The sequence below is a fragment of the Austrofundulus limnaeus genome, unplaced genomic scaffold, assembly GCF_001266775.1.
Source record: "Austrofundulus limnaeus strain Quisiro unplaced genomic scaffold, Austrofundulus_limnaeus-1.0 Scaffold1252, whole genome shotgun sequence".
In the NCBI taxonomy this organism is placed as follows: Eukaryota; Metazoa; Chordata; class Actinopteri; order Cyprinodontiformes; family Rivulidae; genus Austrofundulus; species Austrofundulus limnaeus.
The window spans coordinates 34,138-53,762 of NW_013953654.1; the positions used below are offsets into that span (position 1 = coordinate 34,138).

A 19,625-nucleotide genomic window follows, 5' to 3' on the forward strand; every position below is an offset into this window, starting at 1 on the left:
GACCACATATTAAAAAAAAAGACTTGAGAATAAAACACCCACAGCTATCAGTACACTGGGGATTTACGGGTTAAACTATAAAAAACTAACTGTGAATATACAGTATGTGTCTGACATAGTTTCCTTTTAAAAAGTGTCAAACATCTACAGCAACAAATTGATTTCACCATGATTGTTCTATAGCTGATAATTTACCATGAAACAATTCATTTACAAGGTTATTTACCTATGAAAAACAAGGCATTTTGAATAAACCAAAAGTCACCATGGAGTAAACTTTCTAAGGAAAGCTGAGAAGGTGCATTCTTCAAAAGTCAAAACCCACTTTCAGTCCTCTGTCTGTCTAAACAAACACAAACCATTTCTCTGAACGTGCTCAGGTACGGACTGACGAGCTACAGATCAAGATCGCTTTATGAGATTCCTTTAAGTCAAAATATTAAGAAAGAAGGAACGGCTCAAGACTTTTGCACAACACTGTGATTTGAAACACTGTGAAAGCTAAACAAACAGGAGGTAAACTGATCTATCAAATAAAAAAAAACTTCAAGACTTGTGTTCAAATGATATCTGAGCATAAATACTGTCCCTTCAATAATCCAACCTAATTAGCTGCTCAAGACATTTTGTTGTTTTGAGCGGAACTATGAGAATAAGAGAAAAAACAAAAAAACAAGCATGACAGTGAGTCAGACATACCACCACAAGATCATAAGAAGCAACAACGAGCAGGAAATCACATAAAACAGAGTGAACCGTGTCACAGATCAATACCCACTCACGTCACAGAAGGGGGGCAAAACCTCAAGGCTTGATTTCAGTTTGCAGCTTTCCTGTTTTACATCTGACGCGATCAAATTCAAGGCTGCAAAGTTACAGTAAGGGTAACAGTAAGTGTACAGTAAGTACACTACTCTGACAGCACTAACAAAAATAATATGTTTAGACAAATAACTGGCATGACACGTCTGTTAATGTGACTTTTAAAAAAAACAGGAAAACTGCCCATTGCTGAGCTGGTTTAAAGCCTCTGATTATCAAACTTTCAGTCGCCTCATGGAGGGCAGGTATCTGAATGTTTATTTTTAACTGGGAAGAATTTAATTTTGTACATCTACAACACACTGCTCAGGTTAGTGAAACAACAGCTTAAACTTATTGAGAATTTTAGATTTTTTTTTGCTAAAATACTTAATACAGCAGTACCTGGTGTTACGTGACACCTACAAGTACTAGGCTATGCTATGAAGTGACTCATTACTCTGTACGTACAGGTATAGAACTAGTAAGTACTGAGTGTACTCAGGTACACATCAGGTCATATTATGTATTGCTAAAAGTGTTTTCTAATACAAGTTGTGGAGCCCTTGAATGTTTGTTTAGCAGTTTTAAATAATTATTTACAGTTCTAACTACAAATAATGTCATTTTTATCAAAGTAAAGTACATTTATACCTAGTCAAGTTTATTTGTATAGAACTTTTCAGCAACAAGGCAGTTCAAAGTGCTTTACATCATAAAAACATAATACAGTCACCAATTACGAAAACAAGCAATAAACATTATGTTTTGACAAAAACATCATCAAAATCATCAAACAAATACAAATCTGATAAACTAATCAAAGGCAACTCTAAACAGGGTTTTATCTCCGATTTAAAGGAACTCAGTGTTTCAGCCGTTTTGCTGTTTCTGGATGTTCTTCCATATTTGCAGTGAATAGAAACTGAATGCTGCTTCACCAGGTTTGGTTCTGGGGATTCAGAGTAGACTAGAGCCAGAACACCTGAGTGGTGTGGAAGGTTGATACAATAACAACAGATCTTTAATGTGTGCTGAGCCATTCAGTGATTTACAAACTAACACAAGTATTTTAAAGTCTCTTCTCTGAGCTACAGGGAGCCAGTGTAAGACGTGCTCTACTTTCCTGGTTTTAGTGGAAACGTGAGCAGCGGTGTTCTGGATCAGCTGCGGCTGTCTGATAGAATTCTTCAGGCAGAACTCTGAAGACACTGTTGCAGTATTCAGTGAGACTAAAGATAAATGCCTGGATGAGTGTTTGTAGATCTTGCTGGGGCATCCTTTAATCCTGGAAATGTCTACACCCAGATTTTGGACCTGATCAGTGGTTTCTAGCTGTAACTGATGCCGCGTGTTGACTCTGGATCATTCCTCTTTATAGGTCCAAAGAGGACTGTTTTGTTTTGGTTCAGCTGCAGAAAGTTATGGCACATCCACACATCAATTTGTTCTAAGCATATGTTCAGTGCTTGGGTTCAGAGTCACCTGGTGACGTTGTAATGTAGAGCTGTGTATCATCTGAGTAATTAAGGTAGCTAATCTTATTTATTGTTGTCACCTGAGTTAGCAGGAGCACGTAGATATTAAATAGGAGGGGGCCCATGATTGAACTTTGGGGTACCCCACATGTGACTTCTGCCCATTCCAATGAGAAGTCATCTATTGACACAAATAAATCTCTGTTCTTTACGTACGATTCGAACCAGTTAAGTACTGGACCAGAGAGTCGAACACAGCTCTCCAGTCGCTTCAATATCAGGGTCAATGCTGCACTGAGGTCCAACAGAACCATCACTGTGGTTCTTCCAGTCTGCATTTATGTGGGTGTCATTGAAACCTTTGACGATGGCAGTCTCAGTACTGTGGTGAGCACGAAAACTAGACTAAAAGATGCCACAGCGGTTGGTCATTAACTATCAATTAGGGTTAGAATAAGAGCTAATTAACTTTTTAAAGTCTATACAAAATGCTGATTTTGGCTAATTGACTCAAGTCAATACTAAAATATCTCCAACTCATTAAATTTAACAGATATTAAGTTAAAACCCGGTGTGGTCATTGCTGACATAGTTTTAGTCATTCCTGTAGACTATTGGCTTAGGAACGTTAGGTCAAAAGACCATTTCATAGTTTTCTGAGCAAATGACATCTTGGGCAGGGAGACCTTTTTGTTGTTACAAATGCACAAAACGGCTAAGCTTTTGTAACTTTCAAATAGTACATTTACATCTTTATACAGTCGATTTGCTCTAAACTGATGTTAAACTTTCCTTTAGTTCAGTTCAGTTTATTCATTTCTTTAAAAAACAAAATAAATTCAACATACAAAAATACAAATCGTAAATTAAATGAAAGGTAGCAGAAGAAGAAAAAATCTTATATCTGCACCTTTTTCTCAAATAAATAAATTAAATCAAAAATAACCTTTACTCTTAATTAAAATTCTTCTTAAACGTTCCTTTAGGATTATAGGTGAAGTTTTTCATAACTATCCTTAAGTTATAAATCTTCACATTTATCCCAGCTTACCTGTGACCCAGAAGAGTTTAGGATATGTACTCCTATGAAATAGTCTATTACTTTTTCAGCATTTCAATAAAATATTTTAAGTAGTTTTAAAAAATTGCTAAAAAAAACAAAAAAAACCCACAAATCGTTACAACAGTCTGCCTTTTTGACCATACAACTAAATCCCTTATTTAACATATTTAACATAAACTTTATTGTAGAAAATATATTTTCAGGAGGTTGGACCTACCTTGCTGTCAGCAGAGATGATTGTTTGGATTATAGTTTTCTGTAAAAACAGAAATGTAGCTGAACAGAAATGCTTTATAATGCATTTAAATATCATCATAATGACTTTTTGTCAATGTTTCTACACCTAAACTCTCTAGAAACACGCTGACCTGAGACCAGCTGTGATGAACTCGACCATAAATCTTCACAGACTTGGTTTACAGCTTCAGTCGCCTCCACGGAGCTTCTAACCCGTCTGGAGCTGTGTGTGTTTCACTCTCCTCATCCTGGACGTCTTCAGACAACTACTTCCTCAATCATCTGTAAATGTACTCAGTGAGGCAGCGTGAGAAGTGACGCTGACTTCTTCCTATGACTGCGATGACTTCAAAGTAATTCTTACACCGCTCATTTAGAAACCAAAACAATAAAAATAATGACTTAAGAGTGTTTTATTTCTTCCTCTTAATACGAGGCAACACTACATTCAAATAATAAGACAGCTACTTTCACACTTTCCATTTAAACGATACAAAATAGACTGCAAACATCCTTTGTAAATTAAATAAGCAGAGGCTTTTGGTAAATATACTAAAAAAATTATAATAAAATGCACAGTAAGTCACATCTTTTAAGCCCAAAATATCCAGCTGTCCCTTTCCTATCATACACGTCTATTAAATGAGATTAATACAGAACTTAACACACAAAAACAACTTAAAAATGTTCCCCAAACTCTGTCTTTTTTTTTCTTTAAATACAAACGATCCAGGCACAAGGAAGAAAGTCATAGGGCTGTAACTATTTCCTCTTTACAGCAGATATTTTTAGACTAAAGCTTCTCCCATCTGCACATTGTCCTTTAGAAAAAAAAAAAGAGATTATTATTAGGTATAGATCTATGGCTGCATATATTATTATCTCTTAAGTGCTTCATTACCTCAAGAGTACCACTGTGCAAGAGGTTGAGGTTTATTTTAAGGTGGTTACTTCCTGTTTGTGCAGGCTTCATGACTTATTTTTAACTGACTGGTCTTCAATGTGTCTTGAAAGGCCTTTGGTTTGGTTTGAGTTCACGTCTTGTCTCCCTCCAGTAGTTTTTAATGTTTATGGAAAAGAAAACGCTCTTTAGGAGCTTAATAGGTGCAAAAAACGACTAAATGTTTGAGATTTTTCGTGTAATCTGAGCACCAAGAAAACTTCAGTACATCATTTATCTTTCTTTTCCCAAAAACTGGATGTTATGGATGCAACAAAGTTTTTTTTTTGCTTTAAATAGAAATAAAAATAAAGTTTAAGGTGCAGATCTTTAAATTCTACTGGAGGCTTTAATATGGAGAAAACAGCAGTGGTGATTATAGTGATTATAAGCAGTTTGTCATTCTGCTGAAGTGAAATGATGCCAAGATGATTATTTTTAACTTAATTTCATCTGTACACTTTAGAATACACAACAACTGCATATACATGAGAATAAACTGTGCACAGGTCTTCAAACTGCAGCCTCAACACTCCATTAGAGACATTATTTATGATTTAAGAATAGATGTGTAACATGTAGAGTCAAAGTTATACTTATGTATGGCTGCATGTCGAGGTTCTTTCCAAATTAAAAATAAAAATAGAAAGTGACAATCTACCAGTTCTTAAACTAGCAAACCCCTCCAGTTCGGAGGGCAGAGGTCAAGCAGTGGCTTCGTCTTCCTTCTTGTCTTTCTTGCCCTCCCCCTCTCCTTCACCCGTCTCACTGACGTCCCGTCGACGTTTGCGGTTGCGTGCGCTCTCCTTGGACACCGGCAGGGACTCCATACCTAAAACCTTGTGGATCTGGCGGAAAGCGAGCAGCCGCAGGGCGTGCTGCAACCAGAGAAAACACAACATGTGGAGCTTTATGTTGCTGAAGTTTACAGGGCTGATAGTGGAAAACAATTATTACATCTTTCTGCCTGTGTGCTACTGTTCAGCTAACTTTAGCATCCTGTGTGCAGTCTCTCTCTCTCTCTCTCTCTCTCTCTCATTTATTTTGAGCACCGCTCCAACTTCTTCTGGAGGATCTGAATCAAAGTTTTGCCAATACCCAAATCCCGCCCCCACCTAATTTCTGATTGGTTAGTGGGCCTCTGTTAGGTCTAGAGAAATGTCTCTGGCCGGACGAGCCTGAATTTTTTAATGTTTGGGGGGGGGGGGGGGGCAACATTCCAGCACAGGGAGTAGTATCAGCCCTGAGTTTAGCAGTAAAAAGCAACATTGTTTGGTTACCTGTGCACTGGCAGTTATATCCTCCCGAGCTTGAAGAGTCATGCTCTCCAAAGCATCAGTTTGCTCCTTCTCACACGGGTCCATCAAACCTGGTCCGTCTGTGAAAAGCAAGAAACAACCAGAGAATAAATGTTTTGCAGTAAAAGAATTTGAAGACAGAGAACCTCACATTATTTACATTTAGGATATTTATTTTTCTCCAACAGGAAGTTTAACTATTTAAAGTGGAGATACTTAACTTTTTAATAACCTAAATAAATTAACAAATAAATAAATGCTAGCTAACTCGTTTTCATTTCTTTAACTGCAGACTGTATTTTTTCCTGTCGCTAGTCTAGCAAATTTCTTTAAAAAAATTTTTCATTTCATTTAGTTTTCATTTATTCATTTCATTAAAACAAAACAAAAAATGTATATACGGTACAATAAAAAAAGAAAATATATAAAAAAGAAAAATTTGAAAAACAATATATGTGTTTCAAATTTCATTAGCTACAAAAGATATTTGACTTTATAACTAGCTAACCAGGCAGCAGTGATAAATAAACACTAGGTGTTAGCTGATAGTTTGTATATCACTGATGATTTAAACAGTTTTGTGGAGCTTGTGGTGATTTTAGCACATTAGCAGCAGGTCCTGCTGGACAGCGCTGAGTCGCCTTGAAACTTCTGGTTTGATAAAAATAAAAATATGCACTGTTTTTCTGCTTTTTATACTTGGTGAATTTATGTTTTGATTGAAAAATCTTTTTATATTAAATTGATGTGGAGAATAAAATGAAAATAGAAAATGTTTTTAAAACAAAACAAAAAAAAGTACAGGGAGCAGCATTGTGAAACTCTCGCAGGAAAATCTGCACGATCACGTTTGTTTGCATATCAGTCCACTTCATTATTTTTGTGAGGGTTTTGTGACCTGGCAGCAGAATGCCTGATGAGATGCACTCCAGGACACGGCGCATGGCCTCCCCTGGACTGAGCGGACCTGAGGAGCTGCTGATCACCTTCTCCACCAGCAGCTCCATCGCCTGGTACCAAACACAAAGAGGAAAACAAACACAAAGTTCAAATAAGTCACAGCAAATTCAAGTCTGCACTTATGGTTTCATCTATGTACATCTGATACTGATTTATAAATAATTATGTCGTCGTACAGAAAAATAAAGAAACAAACAGAAAAAGTGCATCATAATATTCAAAGTATAAACATTAAATCACCAGACAGCTGAAAGGACGTACCCAGTCAGGCATTTTCCCCCAAGTGGTCACACGTTGACACAAATCCCTCAGCACTCGGATGATGATCACACAGGACTGCAATCCATTCGCTCGAGCCTAGAGACCAAAAACAAGTCAAGAAACGTTAAAACCTGGACACAGTCTTATGGGAGTGAGTGATTTTCCCTTCATCCATATATTTTTTTCTACATCTCTATATTTATTTAACAAATTATCTGTTCTTAGAGTTACACAGGTGCATTTCTGTTTCTGCTACATCTTCTTTATGACATAAAAAAGAGCTGTCCATTTCGTTTTACCTGAAACCATTTAGCGTGACGAAGAGCAGCCAGGTAATCCAAACATTTCTTCTTATTCAAAAGATCAGGGGGATCTTTCTCAGACACATCTGCAAAAAAATAAAACACACAACTTACAGTCGAGCTGAAGGAAAGCCCACATGATGATTGTAATACTTTTTGTTTTAAATGTGGAGTGACTTTCATCTGGGTTTAGTGATTTTACTGTGGAACTCCTTGTCCTTATCCCTCAGGTAATAATGAAAATAATAGAAATAATGAGGGGAAGACAGGCCTCAAATGAGGTAAAACACCATGTTTCAAATAAATATTTTATCTGAATGAAAATAGTTAAAAAAAAAAGCACAAACGTGTCATTTGGAGAGTGTTGGAGGTAGATGTAAAAAAGAAGGAAATCCAAGGCAATCAGAGAAAAGTACGATTTTTAACTTTAAATAAAACCTGAGTTTTTCACATCCGAATAAGATTGTAATTTCCTTTTCTCAAACATTTTGACTTGTTTAATACAGATGGAAAATTAATCATTTCCCTTAGTTTCAGTTCATTCTCATTAACAAGTAGAAACAAAAACAAATGTGCATTTACTGACAGACGAGACAAAATCTCTGCTTTGAGAAAGCCTGTTTGATTCTTACAGCATATACACTGATCAGCCAAAACTTTAAAAACAGGTGATAAGGGTTAACTTGTAGCTCGCGAAGCTGAGTGAAGCTGACCCCTCCCAAAAAATGAACCACAGGAAAATAAAATGCAAATTGGATGAGTGGTTAGTGCATCGTTTGTGCGCGTTTGTGCACTTGAAATTGTCGTTTGTGCTGCTATGGTTTTTTTTATATATTAAAGATTATTTGAAAGGGTCATTCAGTGGTCACATCGCCCCAAAATGAACCAAAAATTAACCAAACTAGTTGAATTTTGTAGTGCTTTGTTTGAGCAGGTTTGTGCCGTTGAAACAATTGTTTGTGCTGCTATAATTTATTAGATATTACACGTTATAATTTGGGACGATCACGTGACTTGGCCTGAATTGTTTACAACGTCACAGACACGTGATCGTCCGAAATTATAACGTGTAATATCTAATAAATTTCAGCAGCACAAACAATTGTTTCAACGGCACAAACCTGCTCAAACAAAGCACTACAAAATTCAACTAGTTTGGTTAATTTTTGGTTCATTTTGGATCAAGCGGGCGGGATGGTGACCCCTGAATGAACCTTACAAATAATCATTAATATATATAAAAAAAACCATAGCAGCACAAACGACAATCTCAAGTGCACAAACGAAGCACAAACCACTCAGAATATCTGCATTTTATTTTTCTGTGGTTCATTTTTTGGGAGGGGTCAGCTTCACTCAGCTGTAGCTCGAGGTTAAAATGTAATATTCTGCTGATGAACGTCCCTCAGACACAAAACATCCTGGCTCAACTTTAGACCCACAAAACAGCAGCAGCAGAGACCTGCAGCCCCCAACTGTTTTTGGGTCATAACCATTGGTATCAGGTCAAATCAATAAGAGCAACAGTAACTATATTCATTAAGTTATTTTTTATCCATTTTTAAGTGAACTAACCTCATTCTTCTGTAACAACCTAAGACAAAAAATGTTAGTGGTTATTTTTTAAATACAATTCATTCTGAAAATCTTTTCAAGACCCCACCTTGATGTTTTATTGTCCTAAACAGCCAATCGTTGCATCTTACAAACGCTTAAAAAAAGGAAAAAAGTAATTTATCCTGCATCCAAATTTCTCATCTCCCAGCACAACCAAACATCCCCCAGATCCACACATATCAAGACCCATGGAGCCACTTTTTGTTTGAATGCCTCGACTGTAAAGAGCAGTTTTGGAGGAATAAAGGAAAGCTCTAAAACACCTGGAGGGTGCAGTTAAATTGGCTGATCAGTGTATTTCCTATTACTCCTAAAACATCTATATTATCCCTGAAAGAGTATTAGAAATCTTGTTTGTTTGTTTTTTGTTGTTCAAGAACAAACGTTTTTCCCATCTGTAACGCTGGAGTTAAACTCTTAGAAAATAATGTTATTTTTATGTTTTTCAAAGTAAGACTTTTTTTTCCATTAAGTGTGAACTGAGTGAGTGTCGTGGATTTCTTCTTTTTACATTTGACCTTGTGCAACAAGCTGACAAAAATGGAGCAATTTTTGACAATTTTTAACTCAAACATTTGTGTTTTTATTTAATGATAAACTAATCGTGTATAGAGTTATAGAAAGGTTTCTCTTTCTATGAAATGACTTTTTATTTTACTGCCAGATTGTTTTCTTTGTCTTTAAAAGATTGTTGTCATTGACATCATCCTTATTACAAATATTACATCAGCTCACACTTCCAGGTTCTAAAGAAGTGAGAGGAGTTTTCTTACAGAAGAAAAACAAAGCCTCTGTACTGAAGTCTACACTTTCATACCACTTCAAATCAAAACCCCACGTTTATCACATTTTCTATAATAATTCAGCCCTCTAATGACAGCGCACAGAGGGGTTAATTATTATGAAAAGTTTAATAAACATGGATGAATTCTTCTCTTCTAAGTGGTATGTGTTTCATTGTGGTCTTCATACGATGAGGGTCTGCTGATTCACCCATCAACAAACCCAAGCAAAATTTTAAAAGATGAAATCGAAAAGACAACAGTGACAGAAAACATTTCTATGTTTTCCAAATGAGGGATAAAAATAGACCATTAAAATACTGACAGATACTGCAGGAGTGGTTGCAACACAATGATCTACAGTTCATCGATGAGGAAGTCGTGACGCTGGAGTCACTTGGGTGGTCTAAATATTGCATCATGCAGATCATTGTGAAGCCACAAAAAAACTAAATAAATAAAAAATAAATAAAACAAAACACTGTCATCATTTGAAGTATTTTCACTAATTCCTGGGCATTATCTGAACAAATCTTTTGTATTATTAAAAGGTTCCTGAAAGCTTGACTTGAGCGTGTGTTCATGAAATAAACACACACCCGAGTGGCACAGAAAGGTCGGAGAGCCCGGCTTTTTGATTCCCATTGTTGTGGAGAGAAAACAAAGAAAAGAGGACATAATGTAGCTGTAAACAACAGTGTACATATATTAAAAAAAAAAAGATTGGGACAAACAAATGTGTAATTTATCTGCCAAGGGTTAAAGAAAGTATATCTTTAATGAGGGCTTTATGAAAGTCCCACCAAGGGTTTTTGTGTGAACCTAAATCAGCCTAAATTTGGTGCTGGCTGGTGAAAGAGTAGAGCGAGGGATAAAGAATATGACTACAATGGGTGTGTTACATAAGACCACAAACATTTGGTTGTCTGGTACTGAAAGCTTTGGCTTCTCTAACCTTTCTCAGCCGCTTTTCCTCCTGCCTGCTTGTCCTTCTCAGCAGCAGGGTCCTCCCTCATCAGGGGCGAGGTGAGAGAAATGGTCACCTGCATTTTGGGCTCCTGGCTTGAAATAATCACGATGTTGGCCTCCTCGGGGTGAGCCTGCACCTCATACTGATCTTCAGAAAATGTCTGCCGGTTAAAAGGACACTTGGGATTACTCACTACAGAGGAGGAAGGGGTGTAAAATAGCCGTGTTTGGTAACTCTTTGTAAAGGTCGTGAGGATTGGTTGCTTTAATAAAAAAGATCAATGGCACTTCCAACAATGGGTTGTAGAGAAATGCTTCAATAATTAAAAAGGGGCAAGTAGTGACGTGTCATCTCACTCTGTAGGACTCAGGTGTCGTAACCAGGCAGTAAATCTAAAGATCAGTGAAAAGCACCTTGAATGAAACGTACGGCTACAGCAGGAGGAACAAACAGTGAGGACATAAAACACAACCTTGTAGCCTTACACTTTATAACTGGTGGAAAACAAAATAAAAAAAATGTAGTTTTCAGTGCAGCAGAGGTACAGTTATCACAAGATGTTTTTATCTCAGGTGCAAAGGTTCAACATCTCGTCACAGCAGTGAAAGAAAAACAGACTAAACGGGGTGTCAAACTCACGTCCTCGAGGGCCGCTATCTGGCATGTTCTCCTTGTTTCTCTGCTCCAACACACACAAACATAAAAACACACCTGCTTCAGTGATTCAATTAGCTCTTTAAATTATGTAGAAGACAGTTCATCATTAATTCATGTAAATCAGGTGTTTGAGCAGCGAAACAAGGACACATGCAGAATTGAGGTCCTGGAGGACCAGAGTTCGACACCTCATCTGTAGCAGGTATTAAACTGAATGTCCTCAGAAGACTGTGATACTAAGAGTTAATTTGTTTTTTTATTAATTTTTTTATTTTAACAGTTCGTTTATTGTACTTATTAATACACTGTGCAGTAAAGGAGTGCAGTTCTGTGTATCACCTAAACGTAAAAGCTTGTATTGCTTTTTGTTTTCCTGAATCCATGTTTTCAATTACAGCATGTAAAATGTAGTAAATAAAAAACTTTTATTTTCAGATCTATAAATAAATTAATCATAATTAAAGTGATGATTTTAAAGATTAAAATACATATAAATACACATTATGTTTGTTAATTAGGCTACATTCACACTGCAGGTGATTTTGTTGTCCATACTGAATTTTTAATGACGTCTGAATGCAACAGTCTGATGTTTTCAAATCCAATCCAGATCTTTTTCTATTTGTGGCACAAAATCTGACACCTATCCAGTGTTTTTCAAAGTGACCTCAGTCTGAATGGCTATGGTTTGGCTTTCACATCAGTTTAAAGCGTGGAACTCCACTCGTCTTCAGCTACAGAACAGAAGTCCAGTTGCTTCATCTCTTTAACATTTTCTAGACGTGTAATTTTCTGCATGACTGAGCTGAAAATTTACACAGAGTTTTCACCAACATATGAAACTAACACTGGTGCACCACCATGTTGGTTTGTATCGATACGAGCATGACGGGATCGTAACTTGAGTTTGATTTTACTTTTAGTATTTCACATCTGTTTCTGAAGTACAATTCTGCACCTGAATAAGCAGGAAGCAGCAAAGTAAAACATAAACAGACGAAACATTTAGGCTGTGTCTCAATTCATGGGGTGCAGCCGACGACGGCCACAGTCTACGAGGGCCGTGGGCTGCCCATTCTCATTCCAGCCGTCTGAACACGGCTGAAACGAGACGAGCTACCCTACGGAAGACATACGTTTGTATGACCATGCGCTGCCTCGCTTGAGTTGTTTTTTGTTTTTTTGTTTTTTAAAAAAGGTATAACATCACAAAACTAGGTTTTAATAGAAAAACGTTACAAGTAAATAAATAAAAAGCTTTAATAATTTGGGTTTAGCTCCAGTATCAGCACTTGTAACTGCATTTTATTAAACATCTCATTAAAGTTTCTTCAGCTAAGTTGTTTAACTTACATTTTTCGGTCCGTGATAAATTTCCAAACTCAGTCATTAGAAAAAGATTAAAAAAAACACTGCCATACAATTAAAAAAAAACCCTCACCATCTTTGTTTTTCTGTTTAATTTGCTGACAAGTGAATGAATTCTGGGATACCGTCAGCCGCGTAGGATACTCAGACGCAGCCGGTGTTTTCGGGGTTTTGTCAGCCGCATTTGTCAGTTGCATGAGTAGGCGCCTACGAATTGGGACAGCCTACGGAGCAGGGCAGTGACGTCAGCTGCAACCCTGATTTGTGTTCAGAATCGATCTACCCACGCTAACACGTGAAGCATCCAGATTTACTTGTGAACAGTATGTTGAGTGTGACGTCACATCCAGGTCACTACTGGATCATGGGACTGTTCACGATGGAGTCTGATGGGCGTTGCATTTAAATTATAACGTAAACAAGCAACAAAATAAAACATCGGAATTCACCTTTAAGACCTGCAATTTGAACGTAGCCTTAAGAGTTCTTTGAATCAAATCTGAATCAGCGGTTCGAAGTTTTGCAAAAATTCACATTGACATGGAAAACTCTGGTCAGTGCACCAGACATTTATTTTATTTATAAAACCTATGACCAGAAAACTGATATTTATTAACACATGCAGACAGTCAAAGACCAAAACTGGTTAAAATAACGGTGCTCACAAGTTATTTTAAAACTTTCATTTGTTTTATAATTCATGTGTTTGGGACCTCATGATATTCTAAAGCCCAAATATTAGTATTTAAAGAGTAAATAGCTACTCTAGCATATCAAAACTCAGTTCTTTTATATGATCCAAACAGGTGCTGTAGGAAAATGTTTTATTTTCAAGCTAAACGTGAAAAAGCTGCTGACGTGAATCCCCCATTTGTCACAATCTTTCCTCCACACAAAACACAGGAAGTCAAGTTTTACTAACTGATTCATCTTATCTATCATCCCTGAAGTTTGCTTACCGTCAGCTCTTTCGGCAGCTGTTTGGTGATGTTCGTCAGTAACGACATGGTGGGTTTCTTAGCCGTTAGCAGGATGAGCTCTACATTTCTGTCCCCACGAAGCAGCAGGCCTTTGGCCAGGATACCGACCCTCATCACCCCCTTCAGCAGCCGGGCGGCATTCTCAGCACTGACAGGGAGAAAAATATGACAGGACTAAAGATTACAAGACCGGCTTTACAGACATTTTTTAATTTGGTACCTAAACTGAAAAATACAATAAGTTGTGAAGTGATTTGTTAAAGTTGATCAACATTTCGTTCACCGCAGGAAAACATTTGTTTTTAGAGAAACGTATTTAGTCATGTACTGTATAATGCGACCCCCATTTTTAGAACATAAAAAAACTAATCCTCATGTATAATGCCACCCCTAATTTCATACAGATTTCAAGATTTTTCAGCCCTCACAGTTCATCCTGTGGTGGGGAAATAAGATTATTTAGTGGACACACGCCTGTGGGTGTGTTTGTGGAGCAAAAGCTGCTGAGAAGCGGTGTGGGATTCCACATGTCCCTAAAAATAGCCCGCTCCACCAACAGAAGCCGGATGTTAAACAAACAAGATGGGCAGCTTGAAGGAGCAGCTCATCTGGTCCTATTGTGCAAACGTGCAACTGACGTCTACGTCTTCTTTCCATCTCCACAACGCGGTTAAAATACAAAACTATGGCGTGGGGAAAAAAATAAAACAATCGCTGTTCTATTCTACAGCAGGATAAATTATGATGATTTATCCCCCGTTAGTGCTGGGCTGTTTACGGTTGTGCCGAAAACCGGTTTTTATTTTTGTTATGATATGAATTTTCTAAATACCGGCTGCTAATGTTATTGTTGGAGCAGCTTGTGGGGGTAATTGGCAGCGGGTGGTGTTTCAGCAGTTTATATTGACTGAAGTTTAAAAAAAAACATCCTGTTTTCACCATCGCTGAATGTAGTAAACAACTCTTCAGTGATGTGCACGGTTAGATTTAATGCACGGTTAGTTAATATGGAGACGTTAATGCATGGAGACTTTAACGTGCTTCTATTGTGAAAAGCCCGGGGGGGATGTAGTTTTGTAGTGTACCTGAGTTGACTGGTGTGCAAGGTGAGTCGTCCTTTTAAGTTTTATTAACACGCAACGATAGACCAGATAATGATCTTTTCTCAACACTTCACGTTAGGACCTAAATGCATGATTACTGTCTACAACCAGGCAAAGAAGAAAAGACGTACAAGAGGAGGGTAACGATACAGAGGTACAATGAAAGAAAATAAATCAATAAGCAACATTTGTACATTTTATTATCAGCTGAGCTGTGAGGAAAATAAAATACTGTCAAATACAGTGAAACAGGTGTACTTGTTGAAAATACCGTGATATAAAATTTGGGTCATACCGCCTAGCTCTATCCCCCATGACTCATTTCAGTTATATGTAAGAAAATTTATTCCAATTTATTATACACACATAAATATGGTAATCTGCTTAACAAGCTGACAAACTGTGTCAAACTGAAACCATGCTTGATGATAGTGTCTGAACAAAATATCTGCATTTCTACAGTAATTTTCCTCCTTAGTCAGTGAAAAACTGATGTTTATGATATGACTGCAGACAGGAAAAACAAAGCGTCAAACACACAAGCTGTAAATAAATGATAAAAAGTGTCTTAACGGTGAATAGTTTAAGGTTTTAACTAAAACGTGAGAAATGTCAAATAAGTTCACCGTCACAATACATACATTTACATACTTTTTACTGGTTACATTAGTTAGTAATTAATTTGTTTTGTCTTCATAGAAATGTTTTGCTAGCTGCATTTGAATTCAGTGGAAAATCATCATATTTATTCACTTCCTCAGTAGGAATTTGTGTCGTATTTGTGGACATTGAAAAGGGAAGTATAGGTTTAAGTGTTTATTAACGTTTTCCTTCTTTCTTTTTTGACTTCCTCTTATTAATTCTACATTTTTAACTACTTTTCTGATATACAACTTGGAGCATTTTATGTTTCAAATGATAAATGACAATTTTAAGGATGAGTAAATCTCAAAGTAAAAACTACTTTAGGTCAGACTTACTGCTGGATAACTTAATTTTTTTCTTATTCGTGAACATTTTCACTTTGACTATTATTTTACTTGAAACAAGACGCATTTTTCTGATTTATTCGTTACCTTCACCTCTCTTACATCAATATGTAACTGATACTAAATACTATAATGTGATGACATATACACTCACCGGCCTTTTTATTAGGTACACCACGCTAGTAACGGGTTGGACCCCCTTTTGCCTTCAGAACTGCCTCAATTCTTCGTGGCATAGATTCAACAAGGTGCTGGAAGCATTCCTCAGAGATTTTGGTCCATATTGACATGATGGCATCACATAGCTGCCGCAGATTTGTCGGCTGCACATCCATGATGAGAATCTCCCGTTCCACCACATCCCAAAGATGCTCTATTGGATTGAGATCTGGTGACTGTGGAGGCCATTTGAGTACAGTGAACTCATTGTCATGTTCAAGAAACCAGTCTGAGATGATTCCAGCTTTATGACATGGCGCATTATCCTGCTGAAAGTAGCCATCAGATGTTGGGTACATTGTGGTCATAAAAGGATGGACATGGTCAGCAACAATACTCAGGTAGGCTGTGGCGTTGCAACGATGCTCAATTGGTACCAAGGAGCCCAAAGAGTGCCAAGAAAAGATTCCCCACACCATGACACCACCACCACCAGCCTGAACCGTTGATACAAGGCAGGATGGATCCATGCTTTCATGTTGTTGACGCCAAATTCTGACCCTACCATCCGAATGTCGCAGCAGAAATCGAGACTCATCAGACCAGGCAACGTTTTTCCAATCTTCTCTTGTCCAATTTCGATGAGCTTGTGCAAATTGTAGCCTCAGTTTCCTGTTCTTAGCTGAAAGGAGTGGCACCCGGTGTGGTCTTCTGCTGCTGAAGCCCATCTGCCTCAAAGTTCGACATGTGTGTTCAGAGATGCTCTTCTGCCTACCTCGGTTGTAACGGGCGGTTATTTGAGTCACTGTTGCCTTTCTATCAGCTCGAACCAGTCTGCCCATTCTCCTCTGACCTCTGGCATCAACAAGGCATTTCCGCCCACAGGACTGCCGCTCACTGGATGTTTTTTCTTTTTCGGACCATTCTCTGTAAACCCTAGAGATGGTTGTGCGTGAAAATCCCAGTAGATCAGCAGTTTCTGAAATACTCAGACCAGCCCTTCTGGCACCAACAACCATGCCACGTTCAAAGGCACTCAAATCACCTTTCTTCCCCATACTGATGCTCGGTTTGAACTGCAGGAGATTGTCTTGACCATGTCTACATGCCTAAATGCACTGAGTTGCCGCCATGTGATTGGCTGATTAGAAATTAAGTGTTAACGAGCAGTTGGACAGGTGTACCTAATAAAGTGGCCGGTGAGTGTATATGCTAACATAAAAACCTACATTACCATAAGTCTATGACAAAAAATAACCAAGTAATATTGTTAGTCACATCAATCATCACTCGCCTCTTTTCACCCCCTTCTTGAGTAGCATCAGGCCTTCCAGCTGTAGTCTCCTGCTCCAGCAGGGAGTCTGACACCAGCTTCAGAGCTCTTTCGGAGTGGGAGACGATCCTCTGAACAGCCTGGAGCTCCTCTTCCACGGGGTAAATGGTGGAATGTTTGGCCATGATGTGCCGATCGTCAGCAGAGTCCGGGCGGCGGACACAATTCTTAAAGCAGACGTGAGGGGGCCGGGGGTGAGATTTGATTTAAAAAATTTTTTTAATATTGCACGTCAAACAAATGGAACGGGAGGAAAAAAAATAATGCTCACCAGTAGAGGGGGTACTGGCATTCCGGGGCGACTCATTAAAGGTGGAGGGGCCAGCCTGCGCCTCTGATCCCCCCAGTACATCTGCTCCTCCTCCATCCTCCTGCGGTACAAGTCATCCTCGTATCGTCTGCAGGACAGAGGAGACGTTTTCATCATTAAGTCATGTGATGCTGTTCACATTTAAGACATTTAATATTTTTTATGATCTGCGTTTCTCAGATTTAACCATAACTTGTGAAAAGGATATAAGTGACGTCAAACTTAAGTGTGAGTCAGTTTCAGCACTTCCCTTTTACTGGTGCGATATGTGTGGGTGCACCTTGTCTTTTGCGAAAAACAACCAAAAAAAGAAAAAAAAACCTTACACTTGGACGTCAAAAGGGGCCAAATTTAGGTCTGTGATTAAGAGCTGGGTCTGACCTCAACTCCATGTGCCAGTGCTGCTCATCGTCCCTCTGTCTCTTCAGCACAGCCTTCTGTTTCTGCTTCTTCAGCTTGTTCTCCTGAATCTTTTTAGCACGATTGCTGGGTTTAATCTCCACAGGAAGCTCGGGGTTTACTTTTTTCTGCGGGAAAACGGAGAAGACCCCAAACATATGAGAACAGCTCAACCTGCAGAGAGCAATCTCAAGAAATCTTTTACAGCTTAAACCATGCTTTTACCTTGTACTGCAGTCTGTGCCTTCGCCCCTTCAGGTGCATGTCTTTAGCGTTTGGATCATTGAAACTGCACTCACACAGTTTACAGTGAAATCTTATCACTTTTCCGTCCTCGTTACGCACCTGAAAAAGGACAGACGTTTCAAGTGAAAACAAATTTAAACAGTCTTGTAAAAACTAAAGAACTCCATCTATCAACTCCAGGGTTTTTACACTTCAAAAGAAATAAAAAGACCTGCCGTAGGAAAAAAAAAGATAAAAGTTTATTTTGCTGATGTCCTGATGCATCTCAGTAATCCAGGTAGAAAAAAATCAAAAAGAAAAATAAGTAGGTCCTCTGGACGGGTTCTTCTTTAGTGAAACGTTTCGTCTCTCGACCAAGAGACTTCTTCAGTCTTCACTGACACTCGTCAGACTGAAGAAGCCTCTTGGACGAGAGATGAAACGTTTCACTAAAGAAGAACCCATCCAGTGGACCTACTTATTTTTTCTTTTTGATTTATTTTGTTGTATTTCTCCTAAAGATGAGACAGAAGTGGCAGAATCTTTCTGACCTCAGATTTTCAGATTTGAACACAGCTCATCAATCTGACATAATAGACTGTTGCTCACACAACTTCATATTTGACGTAAATGTGCAGAGTTTAGTGACTCAGTGACCACAAAGTGTATAAATAAATAAGCCCTTCACCAGCCTTCTTAGTTTTTATCAGATGTTTGTGCTCTTGTGGTTTGTTCAAATGCAACTTCTCTATTTTTAACTTTCCAAGTAGCATCTTTTTGTTTTACTGATCACAAGATAAACTATTTTTTTGTGCTACTAGAGAATAGGGTTGGGTACCTAAACTCGATTCCAGTATGGCACCGGGGTGAACATCAACGGTAGTACACAGACTGAAACACAACTCGAACTTTGGTGCTTTTTTTCGGTACCTCAAAGAAAGCTGTTAATTTGCGCCCTCTGGTGTTTACTGTTAACAGTGACAGCCTCGGCCCACAATCTCCACGGACTCTCTGGTACGTGGTTCGACTCGGCTCGGTCTTAGCCCAATGTGTCTCTCCAAGTGCGCTCCACAGCCGCCCTGTCTCAGAACCTCCTCTCTGGTGGTTCGGGTAGGAGTACAGCACGCTTACGATTTTAACATCAGCAGAATTCTGCCCGTGGATTAACTCTTGGATTGACTGACAGCAAATTTCCTCCTGGAGAGCCGATTTTGTTTAGGAATACGAGCGCGCTGCATGATATGACAACATGGTGAAATAAAACTGCCTTGAACTCGTAAACACTTCCTGGAGAGAGGTGAAGGAGACGAAGCTGAGCAGATCACGGGAGGTTTCCAACAAACTGGCCGCCCACAGTTACTCAAGCACTTAGCTATAAACAGCACCGTGAAAA

The 19,625-nt window shown here is 38.3% G+C and overlaps 2 protein-coding genes across 4 annotated transcripts in view; both read right to left on the reverse strand.

Annotated features, from left to right (window-relative positions):
* The window catches only part of LOC106534713 (zinc finger RNA-binding protein), a gene marked incomplete at its 5' end in the record, with an annotated part of 46,261 nt that extends 27,965 nt beyond the window's left edge, over positions 1-18,296 (reverse strand). Inside the window, 1 exon segment of the mRNA XM_014031438.1 lies at positions 18,279-18,296. Coding sequence (XP_013886892.1) covers positions 18,279-18,296 — 18 coding nt within the window.
* Positions 3,975-19,625, reverse strand: part of zfr2 (zinc finger RNA binding protein 2) — a gene marked incomplete at its 5' end in the record, with an annotated part of 30,950 nt that continues 15,299 nt past the window's right edge. For all 3 annotated transcript variants that reach the window (XM_014031437.1, XM_014031436.1, XM_014031435.1), the window contains 11 exon segments: positions 3,975-5,397; positions 5,800-5,897; positions 6,716-6,827; positions 7,039-7,134; positions 7,338-7,426; positions 10,695-10,869; positions 13,694-13,862; positions 17,260-17,465; positions 17,570-17,696; positions 17,990-18,135; positions 18,233-18,352. In XM_014031437.1, coding sequence (XP_013886891.1) covers positions 5,224-5,397; positions 5,800-5,897; positions 6,716-6,827; positions 7,039-7,134; positions 7,338-7,426; positions 10,695-10,869; positions 13,694-13,862; positions 17,260-17,465; positions 17,570-17,696; positions 17,990-18,135; positions 18,233-18,352 — 1,512 coding nt within the window.